At 39.8% G+C, this 19,681-nt stretch overlaps 1 protein-coding gene across 1 annotated transcript in view; it reads left to right on the forward strand.

Moving 5' to 3' along the window:
- The window catches only part of gdpd5b (glycerophosphodiester phosphodiesterase domain containing 5b), a 42,631-nt gene continuing 22,950 nt past the window's right edge, over positions 1-19,681 (forward strand). The window contains exons 1-2 of the mRNA XM_070905630.1: positions 1-359; positions 15,136-15,309. Coding sequence (XP_070761731.1) covers positions 15,193-15,309 — 117 coding nt within the window. The 5' untranslated portion in view covers positions 1-359; positions 15,136-15,192. The remainder of the gene's footprint in view (positions 360-15,135; positions 15,310-19,681) is intronic.

Below are 19,681 nucleotides of genomic sequence, written 5' to 3' on the forward strand. Positions count from 1 at the left end.
ACCGCTGCTCACAAAGAGACGAGGAGGCACGCTTCACCTATAGAGGGGACTAAAACACACAGCGGACGGAGTAACTGAAAATATGACACGGGACGTCTTTTATCGAGACCGAGGCCACTAACACCGTCCCGTACTCACCCGGCTCTTTTCTCCTTTGTTTTTCGGTGTAAAACTTCGCCTCTGTCAGCATTTACCGGCCACCCACCTCTCACACGTTACCTTTGACACGGGTTGTCCCCGTTTGACTCTCGAGAGGGGACATTTAACCGGAGAGAAAGGAAAAAGAAAAGCCTCAACTTTACCGTGTGCCGCAAAGCTAACTGTGAAATCAAAGAAAAGTGGTCGCAGCCCTCAGACAGGTGAGTGTGTTAGAGGTGTTTAAGTTACCATTAGCATACATTTACCTGTAGGTGACTCTTATATCTGTACATGTCTTCTTTTAAAACATTTTTGCAGTTACATACCTCACTTTATGTTCAAAAGTGTCTGTGGCTCTCGTTAATGAGAGTTTTTACCATGGTAACACTAGCTAACATTCCTGTAACGTGCCTAAACGTTACAGTCAAAAACAAGCTAGTCTCCCTCGCGAGTTATTAGGATTGACATGTTTCTTTTCTGTAATAGACGTTTACATGTTGAGGTTGGATCTTTTGCGTCCTCAGGTCATATATACGTCTATTCAGTGTATTAGCTGTAACCATGTGTTTTTACCCATCACAGGCTTTAAGCTCAGTACTTACCCCACTGCTCACTGGTGGTCTCATGTGCACCCAAAGACACGGGACACACCCATGATGTTGTATCCCATGAAAGCGAGGGTTTCCCTTTTTGGAGAAACTAATATGGATCGATTCACACCATTAGTTTAGTTACCCATCCTCTCAGTGAATGTCGATTACAAAATAATGCATGCAAATGCACAATGCTAAATGTGCATTTGTGTTTACTCATGCACAACACTCCTGCCACTTACTTGCATAATTCATGACACCATTATTTTTTCTCTTTTTGAAGGTGAGGCTTAGCATTTGGATGTTCCTGGTATGTTAGTAGTCCAAGAAAGATTTTATAGTGACTTGCGTAGATCGTGTGATTACTTACTACATTTATGTTGTGTAGTGCTTCATCAGAGGAACTTTAAGTTTCTAGTAAACATGCAGGAGTTTAATCATCTTAAAACTCTGGACATTGGAGAGGATCCATTAGGCACATCTTATCTAACCGTTAGATCCTTTTTGACTGTGTTAACACTTCCCCATCTGTCACTACTACACCTCCAGTAAAAACAACACTTATTTGTTTTGGGTAAAGCTTCCAGTTGACAGGTGACATTTATTAACATACTCTAGGAATGTAAATAATTACTTTTAAAAGGATTAGGACCCATTTGATCAGAGTTTCAATAGACTGATGACTCAGGACGAGTCAAGACTTTAAAAGTGACTATGCAAGGCTGTTTCTTTTTTATCGCTTCTTTACAACATCTATAAATGGATTGAAGGGCCTTGGAGTGGAGTGTGCTGAATACTGTGTTTTTGAACTTCTTTTTGGGTGGTCCGGTACATTGCTGTATATGCCTCTGCATAGTAAGTGGGGCTCCTGTCCCGAAGGCTGCCAGCACTATGAAAATGTTTTCAGGCCATGACATTGAAACTCCTATTGTATGCCAAGTGAGAAAATAAACATTACTCTCGATGTTCAGATCGCTCCAGTTTCAGCTGAGGGACTGAGCTGAGAAAATGATATAAAGGTTCAGGTTGACATTTTGAGGTTAGCATGAAAAATTGTGAAATAACGTATACATTTGTACAGTCCTTGCGGGATATTTGTATGTTGTTGTGTTCAAAAAGTCTATAGCCACGCTGAAAAGGCTTGGCCTTGTTTGAAAAGTGCTTTCAAAATCACTTTTGCTTTTAGAAATGTTATTTTAGGGGAATACATGGAGAATGGAGGGAGATATAATGTGTCACAACAGGGAGGAATGCAGTGTGCTTTGTTCACAGCAGTAATCCACTTACTGGATACCAACTCTGTATACACACAGTTTTGTAGATACATTGTAGAGCTTTAAACCATTTCTTCATCTAGCTTTCAAGTTTCATACATATTGCTGCTGATAAAGACATGTAGAGTTACACTGTGTAGACAGTAGTTGACCCTATTGTCCATTTGAGTCTACTATTGATTCTGTGTTCCAGCCGTTCTGCTTTGCGCTGCTTATGTAACTGCCACTGTATACTTGTATGTATCCTTACATAGCTGCTTCTAAGAAGAGAAACATACCCAACACACATCCTACAATAGATGCAGTATCCTTGTGGATATTGGCTAGCTTCATGTACCAAAAGAAACACAAGATCTGTCAAAGCTGTACAAACTCATCCAGAGGGAGTGTGAGCCTGACTTGTAAAAAATGACCTGTTGTTATTGGCTGCCCTGAAGCAGTGAGGTCAAGTCCAGCCCTCTCTGTCTCGCTCTCACTCACACACACTCACACACACACACACACACTCATCTTCTGTGCCTATCCCCAGCAAGGATAATGAACCTCAGCAAAGAGCTGGCACGCTTCTGAATGCGTTTTGCTATTCATTTGTAGCACCCACATGAGAAAAAAAATCAGAATTCCATGTTGTTCCACTCAGTGATGCAATAGAAAATGTTTAATGCAAAAAAAATGGGTTACTAAATTGGATTTAAAGATTTGAGAAAATGAGAAAGAAAACCATGGGTACAAGGCTGTGTACATAACAGCCCTGACTCAGAAGAGGACCATAATTTCACAGTATTTTACGTCACACTGCTACTTTACTGCCGCCAATTTTTCTTTCTTCTAATACATTTCTTGCCATCTTTGAACAGAGTTAATAGAGCTGTAATGGAGCACATGCTGGCAATAGTTAGGGCCAAATTGGTGCGGAGGAGTGGCAGTGTGTGAGACTTTATAGTATGAGCTGGTCTTAATCTGTTATCATTCATGTGTCTCCAAGTTGTGCAGGTAAAATTCCCATGGCTAATTGCTATTAATTTAAGCCTCATAGGAACACTGGAGGCTTTGGTTTGCTGTCTTTGCTAGTTTGCAACTTGAGCTCTCTTCAAAGTCCAACGCTCAGTCAAACTGGGAGGTGCACAGTTATTTTGTCAAAGCCGAGGTTCCCCTTTGAAAAAAGGCAAAAATACCTCTTTGACTGCATAACAAGTCTGTTTGTTTTTCTTTCATTCTTGATAATATTCCAACCATTTGGGACCCACCACCACAGATCTCAAATATTGCTTTCTGTAGCTGAGAAAATGTACATTTTGTAAAATGAGAATGAGCCTTTCTCACGTTTTTCATATCTTCAGTGCCTCAGGTGTCTCTGCATCACCCCTGTATGCTAGAAGTGTTTAAGGTTATTATTTAATCCTCTTAACTGGAGAAGAAAGCTAGTTTTTCAGGTTATTATTGTGATCTTTAGTTAATTGTATTTACCATTTTGTTGCAACTGAGAAACAGTTTTGTAGCTTTTGTGTAGTCATCCCTGTAATAGAGTTAAAGAGGGCAAATGTTCATATAAGGAGAAAGCTCAGTTTCCCTTTCAGAAAGCCAAGTTTACCATGGTGGCACCTGCTTATCTGGCCCTGCCTCCAGGGCTCAGACAGCAGTCACAGCAGAGGACAGAACTCAATGTGATGTCAACACACAGATGGTGGTGAAGAGCCCTCATGCAGACACACAGATGGCACCTTGATAAAACATACTAGTCCACCCACTTTCTTTTTCCTCTTGGCCATGAAAAACAGTTAGACTGAGGTGGCCGGAGTGAACTAAGCCAATGGAGTTGTCCATTTGCCCACAACAATGGTTCCCACCAGGTCTCTGCATGCCACGGATGTCTTTGTCAGCTGTTTGCTTTCCAGGCCACAGTATCAGCACTACAGTATCACCTATGATTAGGAACCAACACCAGAATACTTTCTCTCAACCCTAACAGGCAGATAGACCAGGAGGGGTCCAGACATAACCCCTTCTGCCATTGCCTTATATATACAGCAGGGATTGGGGCATAGAAACTGAATTTAGGAAACATTGCCCCAGGTTGAATTACGGGAAACTAACAGTGTTGAGTGAAATGTTGGAAGTGGTTCCAAACTATTCTGCCATGCAGCCCTAAAATCGTGTTTCAGTCCCATCCAAAAAGTACAGTCACTGATTTTATTGAGTACTACAACTTTACAGCCCAAAGAACTAATCACTTAAATCGCCTGAAAACCTGATTGCTCTCTGGTTCCATGAAATGTGATTACCCATCTCTACTCTAGAAAGCAAGCAATTCTCAGCAATGGATTGCTAGAGTGATTTTGACTTGTCAGCCCCCCCCAACCCCCATTTCTGTTGACTGGCATTTCATGGCAAAAGCATCTGTGAAAGCAGTGACATTTGTTGGATAAATTACTGTAGGTTCAACTATATGGAGGAACTATAAAATAAAATAAAAAGTAACTGGAACCTTGTTTGAAAAGCAAGACTGGACAAGCTCTGACAAGTGGTTGTAATGGACTGTGTATCTGTTGCCTTTACACTCTTTGTCACACAGTGCATTTTGTAGATGTATAAAATGGATAACAGTCAATGGGACTGTTATCAAGAGCCATCGGTAGAAAAGTATCTGCCTTCATTTTTCTCTTTAATTACCAAATTTATGGACCATTTTATGAACATTTTGGTGAATTCACAATTATATGCTTGGATAGCTGAAACACGCTATTTAGTAGAATCTACTGATATGCCAGGTGAGCTGGGCATGGAAGCGTAAAGCTTAGCTCTCGTTTGTTACCAAAGCTTTAATAATCAGTGTGAAGGAACATCAAATCCAGATGAAAATGCGACTATAAAGCTGTTTAAAAAAAGAAACCTCTTCATATAAGGCTTGATTATAGGATCCAGATGCCTTACACCTGCTGCTAGTTATAACACAGAGGCAAAGTGCCCATCTTCTTACCCCTCGCTCTCCACAAAACGCCCTTTATCCGCCTGCCCTTATGTCCTAGCTGTCTTTCTCTCCCTAACCTAACTTCATTGTGTCTTTGTAGAAACAGAAAATATGTCAGAAAACTAATTTTTTCACCTTTTGTACTCGACACTTTTTGTTGGTTAATGCAGGTTAGTAAATCATAGCATACCTATACTACTTATTCTACTGTTGCATTTGCATTTTTAGTCATTCTAGCACCATGGCTCTATGGATGGTAATGCCAGTCTGTCTGTTGGTTGGTTGGTTGGTCCAACACTTTTGTGTGTCCAGACTGAAATATCTCAACAACTACCTGATGGATTGCCTTGGAATTAGGTTCAGGCATTCAGGGTCCCTAGAGGATATATAAATATAATTTATGAGATTTACATTTGTGGTTATAAGTGAAATGTCCAAAGAGCATTTGGATGGATTGCCATGAAATGTGGTACACACATTCATGTTTTCCTTCATGGTTAGCCATAATTGGGTATTTTTTTAATAATATTTTGGTTTATGACTAAATATTTGTAAAGCTAATGACATTCCCATCAGCCTCTGATGTACTTTATGTGTAGTTCTAAAGAGATGTTAACATTTAGCTTAAAGCACCACCGTACGTAAGTACAGCCTCACAGAGCCACTAGCCTAGCTGTAGAACCAAATTTTACATACACCTCCATCCTTTTTGCTCTTCATAGCCTGGCACTCCTCTCTGTGGGATTGACCTCCTGTCCTGAGTGCTTCCCTTCACTTTCCCTCTAGACATCCGAAATCACAGACAGTACTTAAATTGATGAGAAATCGTGGTGCAAGTATACATTAAGCAGACAAGAGTCAGTGTTATCCAGTCGTTAAGGTGATAATTATTCAAACCCACCCACCATAAGCTGCCTAAACCGTAGCGTGGTGGATCAGAGGTTAACACTGTCACCTCACAGCAGGAAGGCGCTGGGTTCCAACCTCTCAAAGTTGACTGGGGCGTTTCTTTTGGAAATTTCCACGTTTTCCTTTCCGCCTCTGCACCAAAACATGTGTGGGTGGTCCACTTGCCGCATACTCCAAAGCACATGCATGTTAGGCATTAGGAATGCTCTTGCCTTTGGTCTTGACGCCTAGTAGAAGAAACTTATTAGATGTTGCTAAAACTGTAGATTCCTATTTTCATGGTACATTGGTTGATGCCTCAGGGGAGAAGCACTGCATTTGCACTACCTAAAATTCCTAAATCAATAATGACCAACCCCTCTGTCCACAAGGCTTGATAAAGGTTCTAATGTTGTTTTATTGTTTACTTTATCCACATTGCTTTGTCAAGCACTGTCCCTGCAGCATCAAGCCAGCTTTGTTCTCTATCAAATCACTCCAACCAAACCTCTCTTCAGTCCATGAAGGAGGCGTCATACTATAAGATGAAGCCCACCTTCATGGACTGCACCCAGATTATTTTTATCTGCAGATGAAAAATGAGAGCAATATCTCCACATATCACTTGACCCACTTACACCTCTGTCGTTTCGTCCGCACTGGAATGAGTGGGTGGATTTCCTTCTCTTCTCCCAGTCATTTATTTCATTTTGCTCTAATAATGGGTATGAGTGATGGCACTTCCTCTTCCCGTTGTCAATTTTCTAATTTGAAGACACTTACTGACTGTGATTAGATTTTTTTCCTCGGATTAAGTCTGACCCATATTTTTCCAGATTAATGAGCTATCAGTTTGATGAGCAAAGTGTCAAATTGTCTGGATGTTCTTGTACCATACCCCTCCCACCAGCTTTACTGGTCAACTGATTTTCAGTAGTCACTATTAGTGCAATGGGACATAGTACAAAAATGTGACAAATTGGACAGCATAGGTATAACAAAATAGAAAATGACACAAAACCGCAAAACGTAACAAATGGAGGTTATGATTTGAACTTGGTAGGGAGAACTTCTACATTTCAGTAGTCATTTCACGCTTCAGTAGTCATTTGCTGTTAGTCACAGTAATGCTTCTTTCTCAGCTAGCTTTGAGCTGCAATTGCACTGCTCACTACCTCACATGACACAGCCCTGGAGTGTGTCTTTTTAAATCTTAAATTTAATGTATGACTTTGATGTTGTAAGCTGCTGCGAAGACTGCTCGGCTCAGTTGGCCGGAAGAAGACACCGATCATTCTCTGACAGTGAGCTGTTGTTTGCGCTCCATCAAGCTGTCTTGTCCCTTATGTTATCTGTTTAATGGTTATATTAATACTGTGCCTTTTCTCAAGCTTTCTTAATGTCATAGAGAATACATTTACTCAAGATTATTGGTATAAAGCTTGACCTGCCCAATATCATGAGCAGGAACAACATTAACACCCAAGAGCCTTTATGTAAGCGTTTTGCAATACCCCTCTATCCTCATTTGTCAGGCCAGAATGTTCTGGCACCAGCGTTTCTCAACAAGTATATGTGTTGAATACTCTGTTCTTTTTTTCATCTTGTGTCATAAGCTTGAGAGAACTAGACAAACTTGAACATCGATTCATATTCATTGTGCCTCAGGTCTTGTGTGCTTAGAAATTAAACTGCATTCATTCTTATGAATGTTTGTCTATGACATGTTCTTAAGGTCACCAAGCTGACTTTAAAGAACTAGAAAGACCTGTAGACGTGTCGCCTCACATGCCTCATGTCATCTGTTAAAAGATGCACTTGACACCAAAACTACAGCCACCTGCTCAGCCAGCGTACCTGCCGCACCTGCATGAGAGGAAGTAACGGGATGTGCAAATCACCTTTTTTGTTCCAGCTGTCTTTGAGTATTGATTATCTCCCAATACTGAGACTGATTTGAATATTTCTTTGCATAACATCTTCTGTATGGCAGTTAATTCTCAACTTGTTAAATCTAGTTAACCATTTGTAGTTGAATCAGGATATGCCTGTACAGAAATATATCTAGAACTCAATCTAATTTTTTCCTATTTTAAACCCCTCCCTGCATCCAGTGTTGAAAATTAAGACCTTGAGAATAATTTTCCTGACATCAACCTTTCCTAACATCAGAGCAAACTGCTTGTTAGCCAGAATGCACTTAATTCTGCATTGTCAGTGCTTATTAATTTGCTTTCTGCTTACCTGCAGCCAACTAATCAGTATCCCTCCCTTCATCTTTCAATAGGCTGCTAACTGTGATGGTATAGTAATCCTTGATGGCCCTAATAAAGTGGACTCATTGGCTGGGATTGATTCTATTATAGATCAGTCATTTCTCAGTCAAGTGCCAAGTTAATACTAACACCAAATGCGTAGAGTTGATATGTGAATTTTTTTTCCTGCTCCGTTTCAATGTCCACCTGAGGACATATGACTGAAAGGCTCGGGGAAAGTGGCGTTTTCATTTCTATCACAAATCAGCTTCCTTCCACATGTGCAATAGCTGTCAGTGACTGGCTTAGCGGACTGGACCAATAGAGAGTGGTTTGTGGTGGGACTTAATGTCAGACTTAGGAGGAACAGGAGCTGTGGGCTATAGGCTGTGGCCATTAATTCTTTGCCTTCCACCACACTGACTCATGGGAGTGATTGATATTAGGGTTTGGTTAGAATTATGTTGATAACTTGTTGAGCTGTTAAATTTATGGTTGCATTTGAGATTAAATGGAAATATGCCAAGCATTGTTTTTGTTGGGTAATGCAGAGGCTTTCTACATGAATTGGCATAAACGAACTGCAGCACTGATTGAAAAAGCTTCATTTACATTGTTTTAATACATAAATGGGCAGACATTGATGGGTCTGGTGGGGTCTGAGCCAAAACATTGATTTTGTTTTTGTGTTCCCACAAAGAAAATCTTGTAATGTGCGACCCCATTTTGTTCACAAGCATTGTTGTCTTCATGTGAGCACACTCTTCTGACGTCAGGATGATAATTGTTGTTAAGAAATTTGAGGCTTCTTCAGACAAAACATCTTAAAAGCAGCCTGTGCTCTAATAAATTGATTGTTTTAGGGTTTAAACCTCTGCTCATCAACTCCTGCTTATTGAAGGGACTGCTATTCAGGACTGTCAGCACGTGATGGTAGACACAGCTTGTGTGGCTGATTATTACTTTCATCATACAGCTAGAAGAAACCAAATGAAACTGTTGCTTTGAGGGCCACAGAAGTCATTTAGCGTGAATAAGCCAATTGACATAGTGGGTGCAAGCCTATTAACTCAGTTTTTATAGTGCTTGCTACATGATTGACTTTGAAATGTGTGGTAACTTAATTGTGATCTCCCAGTGTCTTCTTTATGATGCAGTGTGCATTATTGTGCAGCCTTCACAATTCACAATTTAGGTGTATTTATGGGGCTCTTACAGAGATTATATTAATAAATGGCGTACATTATAAGTAGTCTGCATTATGGATATGAGAGGTAAGGGCCAAAAGTAATGTTAATGCAATATTAAATTATGATATAGCGTGAGGAGAAAGAAATTTAACTAAACAGAAACCCTTTTTTTTGCCAACTGCTGTGACTTTCCTTCTGGGTGTTAATGTACTGCATTTTTCTGCAGTCTAACTTAGTTTTTAGAGAACTTAGACCTCCTCTTTTCCTTGATCCACTGCTCTCCTTTATGAATAAACTTAATTTAACAGAATCATTAGTAGCCGTTGTTTCCCCTTACTTCATTTAAGCAGTTGAAGGAGTTATATTTTGTACAGTGTCTACACTCGTGCACACACACACACACACACACACACACACACAATATGGCCAGTTAAAACACGTCTCCAAATGTTTGGTTTCCCAGGAAACTCGCCTGGCTTTGTCACATGGCAAGATGAATTAAAGAAAGCAGTGAGAAGCTTAGCCTGCATTAGTGTGTGTGTGTGTGTGTGTGTCTTTTTTTATCTGTGCTCACCTCTGTTGACATAGCTGATGATCTGCTCTTATTTATCTGTAGCCTTTCAGGATTTATAAATTGAAAATCTGATTCTTTTTAGATTATTTGATCAGATATTTGCTGAGGTGATAGCTATATGTGTGCCCTTGTGACATAATTGATACCTTAAGTTAAACTAAAACAATCTTTACATGGATATGCACTTTTCTACACTGTTGCCAGCTGATACAACACAATAATGACGGAACCAATGGCCAGTTTATAAAAACCTGAACATGTACTGTTCTAAACACTGCAGGTCTGTCCTACATTGTACAGGAGGTGATATGGTTCACATACAGAAAGCAGCAGCAGTGGTTTGTTTCGATTAAACAGAAGAGGAGGTGAGTAGCATGAGCTACCAGTACCAAGAGTACTATTTTGGATTATTTTATTCTCCGTACACTCTACAGCAAGAGCACTCGACTGTCAGTGCTGAGCCAGCTTTAACAGCTCTGATGTAATGACTCTCTCTTTGCTTGTTATAACGGGCTTTATTGCCCATGTGTCGCTAATCAGCTCCCTCACAGGCATCTTCTGATGCCACATGGTTCAGCCAAGTCTCCATGGTGCTTTGTTACTTGGTATCATTGCACATCTCAAAAAGCAAGTCAGGTCTTTCAAGCATGACAGGGATCAGGAAAAGATTAAATAGAGGCCTGTTTGCAGAAGACTAAATAGGTTCCTTGAGGCAATGCAGGTAGATATCTCTGTGTTGTATTTATTTATCTGTTTATGTAAAGACTTGCTCTATATTGTTTTAGGAGTCTATGACTGTGTGTGTGACCAAGTTGCTCACATCTAACTTTACCAAAACTACAAAATGCAAACGTTTTCCAACTTTTAGTGTTTTCACCAAGTTGTGAGTGTCACTGTGTCATGCAATGGACTGCTTTGTCATGCATGTCATGCATTAGGTAAATGTGTGAATTGGCAATCATTTGGCTCCAGATCACATTTTTGGGAACTCCTCTCGTTTTGGAGAAGGCTGAATTGAAACTACAGCAGCTTACTGGCTACTGGTCCTATGATAAACATTACCTATGTGAATCTTAGAATGTCACCTCATTTTGAGACCAGTCTTGAGTACATCCGTACATCCGTACATTCAACTCTATAGAGATATGTGAACAAGAGCACCTTACACTATAATTCAATCCAATAAAAGAACATTACACCCCACAGTCTAAAAAGAAATCACCAGTTGAATAAAGTTAAAATTTGATAAATATGTCCTCTGAGAAAGTCAGTAACTGAACGTTACAAGCTTCATAGCATTAGTCTATGGGATTACATTACATTTAACAGGTATTACTGTTATTTCGGCCACTCTGCATTACAGTGGTGTTTTGAATGACATTGCACTGGTTAAGTAAGGATAATTTGTCTCTTTTTTTTGAAAACTATTTCTTTAAGTAGCTTTTTTGGCCTTCGATCCCATAGTTCTCTGCTGCTTGGCCTCTCCCTCAGTTCCTTGGCCAGAAGAAGACCCTGTTTTCTGCTGGGAAACTGCTGAAGCATTTCCTCCCCTGCAGACTGTTTTCCCTCGCTGTGCCTTTTTGATTGAAGGAAATGAGGCAGCACAAAAGGAGATGACAACAGCCTTTTAGGGGTTTTTTTCATACACCCCTCATATCTTCTCTTCTCGTTCATCCAAGTTCATCAACTTGTTACAGACACATAAATGTTAGGAAACTGCTTCTCCTGTAGTGGAAAGCTGTGATTGCTTGTTGATTTCACTTCACAAATCTGATTCCGTCATGAAGAGGCAATGTACCAGAAACAAAAAAGCATGAGGAAGGCGGTCTTTTCTTATTTTGTGCTCAATCGTTTCAGCTTTTGTGGCTCGTTTGTTGTGTTTGTGACACAGTGAGTCACTGTGACGGTGCAGCCCACATGGTGGTCACACTCTTGCACCTACTGTGGTCTGAGGTGTCCATCCAAAATATGACCTGAGTCTTGGATGAATGTAATGTCTTTCTGAGATGCAAGTGCAGAACATTACTACTGATGCTATATTTAACTTAGCCAATTCATTGCAGTTTATTCGAGATTTAATTGTCTCCACTGGGCCATATTTAGCTGATGGGTTTCTGGAAAGACATAATGCTGATAAAGGGATTAATTGTAGCACTTTTCCTTCTGTCTTTGTACAGCCTGGAGGAGGGTCGGTGCATATTAACTACGACGTAAAAAAGGGATGAGCGTCCCATTTCAAGGTGACAAGTATGTGGCCTCAGTGCTGCTCTGCCTAATTATGATAATATCCCACATGAAATAGTATGGAATTAAAGGGCTGTTTGATGTTCAGCTCAATTGAAGTAGCAGTGATATTTGACTTTGAGGTGGCTGCGACATGTCATCAGTGGAAGCTTTTGGAGGTGAACATGTTGCAACATAAACCGCATGAACCACTTTGCCGTAACAGCATGGACACATTGCTGTGGATACAGGTTTGAACATTATAATTTGTCAACAAGTGACAACATGACGGTGCGGAAAGTGGTTGTTACTTTGCCACGATGAACACACCAATGGGGCTTTACTGTGTGAGCTGCACAATTGTTTTTCTGTCTTAAAGGCTTGGCCTGCAAGCCCAGACACATATTTGTCATATTTGTCTGTTGTTCATTATGTTAGGAGTTGTTGATTGTACTCAACCATCATTGAAGCTCAGGCCTGTCAATGTTAATATCAAACCAATTAATTACTAAATCAAATTTTATGTTTGTTTGTCAACGGATTTATTTTGATTATGCTGAATGAATGAAAAATGAAAACAATTGAGATTTTTATTTTAGATATCCTTACCACTAATTGGGCAAAAAGGTAAAGTTTGACCTAAAAGTCAAAACGGTTTATCCTCTTATCCTCTTTTTAACGTGTGTAGTCCATTGTAAGACAAATAGATACATCACTAAGTCTGTAACAGGTGAAGGAAACATACTTCTGAAATGGCACAAAAAAAAACATCTTCTGTGTGCTTTCAATATCCATACCTTTGACATTTCTGGTCAGACCAGTGGAAACTTTCACCTGTCGTTGGCACTAGATGAGATGTGCAAATTTTATCCCATCAGCAGACTCTCTGATCTCCATCCGTCCGACAGACTTATTTATTCAGACGAAATATCAGACAAGCATAATTGCTATGCCAGTAGTCAAGCAGTTCCTGATCTGATTAAGGTCTAAATCCCTCAGACTGCAATGTAGCTACTCAGTAAGATTTGCTGTATGACAGCTTGATGTTGAGCAATACAGTAGTGCAGTAAGATAAAGTGATGATAGATAACACCCTGGTTCATAGTGTGTTTGGCCTGTAGTAGAAAGGAAAGTGATTCCCTGCATTCATCCGGTCTGTGCCTGGTTTTGTTTGACAGAGGTTGCCCTGTATCAGTCTGTCAGGGGTTTGATTCTCATTGCCATCACTCAGTGCAAACAATGTATTTACTTAATGTACTTAAAATGTTTAACTAATCCTCCAAATAGTATGCTTTTGCAACCTAAAATGCCGCATTAAATTCAATAATTTTGATGTTATTCCTTCTGATGATTTGATATAGTCCAGACTCAGACTTAATCGCTGGACATCAAAAATGTGTTCTGATTCTGAGAATGTTGATTATATTTGCAAATTTTAAGATGGGAAGTTTCAACTTGTTCTCCGTGAATGCAGTTGTGGCTTATTTATCTTGCTTCCCTACAGCCATTTAAGAGTTTAAATATTTAATGTTCTGTGCATAAAGTGCTTTTCTTCTTCAGCTTTTCGACTTGGTAGCGATGTTCTTTAGCTACATCTCTGTTTTGTAATTGCAGCTGCTGTATGTGGTTGATTAAAGTGTAACGCTTTTCGTTTTAAGGCATAGAGCAGCATTGCATATTGTCTGTCAAGACCCTTGTGGTCCTGCTGGGGTGGGCCAGGCCAGGCTCAGAGCAGTTTCACTAATAACAGGAAACGTGGCCACTGCTGCAGATGCTAATGAGCAGCTGCTCAGAGCCTGAGACAGCCTGATTACAGCAGGAAGAGTGTAGTTAACATGCAGAAATGCTCTGAAACATCAGATGAGACTTAGCCATGTGCTAGCTGTGCTTCACAAACAAGGAAAGCGGAATATCACCAGTTAAAATGCTGTGTTTGTGTGTGTATACATTTTTAATCATGTTTGTTTGACTCTCATCAGCAGATAGATGACATTAATTATGCACAGTTCATGCTTTGATAACGAGACGCACGTTCAACCCCAGATTGAACTGAGATGTGTGTGTTTTGCAGCTGCAGCAGCAGCAGCAGCACAACAGGCTCCATCATGTCCCTAGAGAGTGAGGTAAACTTGTGATAACAGTCAGCACTGCTGTAATATCATTATTGTTATTATAGCTGATTGCAGAGTCCCAGTGCTGAATCAGCTGCAGCTCAATGGGAGGACTGAGTTATAACTGATAAATCACAGCCAGCACAGCCTGGTACATCCTCCCATGGTCAGTACTACAGCATTAAACAGGTATGAAAGTGGTGCTGGTTTTTTTTCTAAAGTCTCATGATGGGGTAGGATACCTCCCTCTGATTTTTAGAGAGATCTAGAACATGTAGGAAAGAAGATGGGAAGGCCCTGTGCACACTGCAGCACAGAATTATTGTTGTTCAGCTTGCAGGTTTAGTTTCCTTGTTGACCATTAAATCTGTACAAAGCAGCATGCATCAATTTTTATACAGTAAATTGAAGGGTTTTGCTAAAATGTCACTGATTCATTACGTCCTTGTTACACCTGTTGGCCTTTTCTTTGCCTGGCCTTTTTCTGGGCCTGACATAAAAAGGAGAGATGGGGCCTTCATGCTGCCTTTTGGCCCAGATATGTAGTGACTGTGTGATATATTCATTGTCACTGTAATTTAATGTGACGTTCAATGGATGGTCGGTTCACGAAGCCATTTTCAATTTCATTTTCTTTTTTTTTCTCCTTGATCATATTGATGAAAGCTCCTAGCAGTCTCAGTTGTCATTGGAAACGGGAGCTGGGAAACAAGGTCTTAATTTGAGGCTGGGCTTTGTATCAAAAACATGGTGCTTTTCAAGACAGCGCATGTTTTTTATCAAAGTGCCAGACATGTTACTCTAGTTACTATTTGTTCCATAGATTGTTCAATTTGGTCTTTTTGGCCTCAACATTTTGTGATCATGTTGTTTGCGTCAAGATTAATGCTAACATTTCCTATGTTTATTATTTTCTTACAGGATACTTGGTAGTCAGTGGGATGTTAGAGCTCTGGAAGCAGGACTGACTGAAGGAGCATGGTGAAACACCAACCCCTCCAGGTCTATGAGCGCCAGCTGTGTTTGTCATGTATCACTGGGATCTATGGTTGCCGCTGGAAACGCTATCAACGTTCCCATGATGACACCACCAAGGTGAGAGGGGGTGGAAACCCCTTTTGTGGGTGAACTACACCAATCAGTATTGCTCTACATCTGGCTGTCAGTGATTAGAATGCATCATGACTTCTTTTTTACAGTCTGACACAGTGTAGGACATTGCATACAGTACACAGTATATGATGGGCACTAGATAATACACGTGCCTTCAGCAGCCAATCTGTTAATGCACTAGAATGACATTTGACTGACCTTGTCTTTCACATCTTACAGATTTACTTGTGTTTTATATTCAGGAGATTATGGATAACCTTTTCCATGTGAAAAAAACCCTTTTAATGCTTACAATGGCTACATGTAATCAACAAAACAACACTGGTTAGCAAAGCAGTAGGAAATAGAGTTCAGGCTGCCCTTGCTGTCATTGGTTATCTCACAAGATAATTATAAGCTGAACACACAGTCATATGTGCTCACATCAGGCTGGCAGTGAATGAGACCTGATCATCTTATTCTTTCTGTAATTCATCCTGTCAAGGTCATTTTCCATGATAACTGGGCAGCTGTCCTGAGAGAGATTGATGTATGATTATATCGATTGTCAGCTTTTTAATAACATTCCTTTTTAAAATTTGAATTTCTATGAATTTGAATTACTTTACAGTATTTCTTGTCTGTTTTCTACATCTTCCAATGACCTACCACCTTTTGGCTGTTGAATTTAAAAGCTATTAGCTGTTACATTAATGTGTCTTTTCACAGCTCTGCATAACAAGATGGCTGTGTAGGAAGTGGAACATTAACACCTCAAAAGTTACTGAATGTACTAGTGAGGAAAAACCATATAAAATCCATAGAACCGTCTGTGTTTGGCATCCATAGCAGTAGGCTCTTACACCTCATGGTGGTCTCTAGATACCCCACACTGATGTTTGCCTCTCAACATTGATTTACCAAGAACAATTCTCTTTGGCAAAATATGTCCTTGCTGGCTTATTTCAGTTCAATAACCTTGAGAGGTTGATTTGACATTACAGTACTCCCCTGTTTCCAGTTGTCTGTCATCTCCTACATTCTGCACATTTTAATTAGTTTAATCAGATCTTGTATGGATGAGATTGAAATGACATATTTCATGAAATGTTTTTTGTGTATATGGGTTTAATATAGGCAGTTGTTTAGTGCAGGATGTACTGCAAGTATTTTGTACAGGAGTCACATTTATCATACCCTGGAAAGACTTGAGACAGTGAAAGATTATTTGGCAGCTAAATTATTTTTAAGCATTTCATTGTATGCCTGTAAATGGTTACGTACACTTAATTATGCAGTTTTTAATGAATGATTTAACACATATGTAGCTAAACTTTATTCATAGAAATGTTAAGCCAAAGTGTGCAACCAGAACAGTCACATACAACTCCCAACCAAAGAATATTGCAGTGCTTTTTTCTAGTATTAGGCACATGCCAGGATAAGTATTACAGCCTAAACAAGATCAGCAATTCATCCTGACCTTTCCCTTTATCTCCTCTACTCTGTATTTAGGAGGGACACAGAGGTTATGTTGCTGCAACAAACTCAAACACAGAGCACATACCCATGTGTGCACTCACATGCACTCAGACACTCGGTTGGATAATTTATTTATGCCCACATACCATACTGTAGACAAGCAGAAGCCTAGGACACAGACAATAGACTCATGACACTCAGCACACACATGCAGCAAATAAAATATATGACCTGCATTAAACCTACATTAGGTGTGTAAACAAACATACAGCTGACACAGGCTGGGATGGGTGGTTATATTTGATAGCTCTTGGGTCATATAAAAAGCAGAACTAAATAACAGAGAGATTGATTTTTTTTCTCCCCCCCTCTCCTGTTTGCAGGAAACTGGACACCATGTAGCTCTGTTTCCTGTTGCAAGTGGTTGTCTTTCAGGCCAACTGATAGGATAGCGCAGAGTCAGCATTCTTTGTTCACGGTGCTCATCCTTTGTTTTGACCGTGTGGTGGTGGACAGCACTTGTCTTGACCCCAGAGTGTAAGAAGCACACAGGCGGGCACATGCACTCTGTAGTTTGCGGCCAATTTCCATTCATTTGATTCAGGAAGTTGATATTTTCCCACTCAACTGGCTTTTAATTTGATAACTTGAGTGTTGAGAACAGAAAACCGATTGAGCCAAAATGATACATTCTACAATAATTGTGCTGCTTTGTCTTAGTGCGGTCAATAATTATGAATGGGGGAATAGAGCTGTGTAATCTGCTTTTTATTTGTCTTTATTTGTGAGTGTCTACTAGGAACAGAGAGCTGTCATTTCCATTGAGAATGCTTCCTAGCATAGGTCAAGGTGATGTCATATAAGACTGCATCATTAACGATCCCAGTAAACAAACTGTGACCAATCAAGGACAGGTATCAGGTACATGTAACTTGACCTGAGCGAATCACAGAAGCGTGGGAACTGAGAATCTCATGTTGAAACAACTGTAGACTCATTCATAATCCACAAGTGGATCGTGCCATTTCTCTGCTGTTTTTCATCTTTGTTCACTGTAATGAGCCGTTCACGTTGACTGGCCGTCTTAGTGAAGCTGCTTCTGTCTGTGTTCAAGGTGCTTTGTAGGAAGACAGCCCACGTCATGCAGTGCAAGCCGATCTGGCCTCTCAGTAATAATTGAAAGTATTTCCATTTAGCCAGTCTTTACCATTCAGTCACACAAAGGCTTCAAATATAGAAGCAAAGCTGCCCTGCCTTCGTGATCTTGTGGCCTTCATTAGCCCTGGCCTGTGAAATATTGGATGAATGAGACAACACAGTTAGCTAGAACTAGCAGTTGCACTTACTTGGTTGCAGGAATGATGGTGACTCCACAAAGTCACATGTTGTTGTTTCATTTGCTTTATGTGGCAACCGTTAAAATGCCAAGAGAACAGGAGGTTGAATGAGCAGAATTCAAATCAATTTAAATAACTGTTGTAGAGATGTTGATCGTAACATTGTTCCCTCTTTCTTGCATCCTCTGAAATGTAATTTCTTTTTTGTATGATTTTACTTTTTGTACCGGTCCCATTAACATTTTCTCTGCGTTTTGTGTGCCTGATCATCGCTCATTTCCTTCTAGCTGTCAGACTGAAAGGTCATAAGCTTCAATAAATCACATGTGAGGCGACTTAATGATGAGGCTCATTGTGTGAATGATGTTTAGTGGTGTTTCTAATGTAGGCAATGGTGATAGTAATATGGATTTTTCAAGCAATATCTTTTACTTCTGCTAGACCTCCTCTCTCTGTGACTCCCATCTTCACCATGGCATCTGTCGTCTTTATTCATCTGTAGTTTTTGGAATCACATTTGGTATGAAATATGACAGGTAAAAGTTTACATTGGAAGATTTTAATCAATATTGTCAACAAGAACCATTTATCTTCTCACTGACGACTAATTCGAATAGCCAGGCATGTATTAAATGGTAAAGCCACTGTTTTATTTGTTTTATAAAACTATAACTAAATAATCGTTAGGTGCACTTACTCTTGACTTACACTTCACTCTTACTATAATTCAAAACATTTAATAATGATAAATAATTCTCTTTTTCATAATGGAGATTATATTCGGTTATATTACAGTATCCATGTAAATGTAATAAATATGTGGTGATGTGTCGGCCACCTTGCCTGAAAAGATGCAGGCAGTCACTCAAGCAGAACACACTCACATGTTCCAGATAGTGAAGCCAAGGCCTTGAAGAGTTTATTTGTAGCTTTACTACAACATCAGTACATTTCAAGGCAGGATTGCAATTTTATTTAATTTATTTGAAACTTTACACTAGAGCCTCGAGTTTTAGGGCAGTCACTTAAATGTGTAACCACCAGCACAGTCGCTAAGGGACTGAAGGAAACTATGTAGAATCTGAAATATCCACCTGATAAGTGCTCTGATAAGTAAGATGGTTGCTGAACAACATATTTATTTTATCTGCTGCAATTAGAAAATCCCCAAGCTGCGTCCTGGTGTGTGTCTGTTCAGCCCTGTGATGCAAAGAGAAAGTGACTTGTGGCCTACCTTTTTTAAAGAAGTAATCCAAGCATCCAATAAATGCAAAACATATACACAACGTGAAATGTATAGCATATATTATTCATATTTCAATGACATGAAGTTTGTGGACCTCTGCATTGCCTGGCTCTAAACTGAACTCAGGAAGAGACTTCTGTAATCAAAGGCAGTGCCAGAGTGTTGATCTTGCAAGAGGGGTAAACAACATCCACAAGTATTGCAACACAAATGTGATTCTCTCACAGCAGAACACTGATCACTTAACTGATTTAAGGGGGTTTAAAAGGGAGAAACAATGCTATATATTATAAGGTCTACACATCAAATG

Source organism: Enoplosus armatus, chromosome 5 (assembly GCF_043641665.1).
Source record: "Enoplosus armatus isolate fEnoArm2 chromosome 5, fEnoArm2.hap1, whole genome shotgun sequence".
Lineage (NCBI taxonomy): Eukaryota > Metazoa > Chordata > Actinopteri > Centrarchiformes > Enoplosidae > Enoplosus > Enoplosus armatus.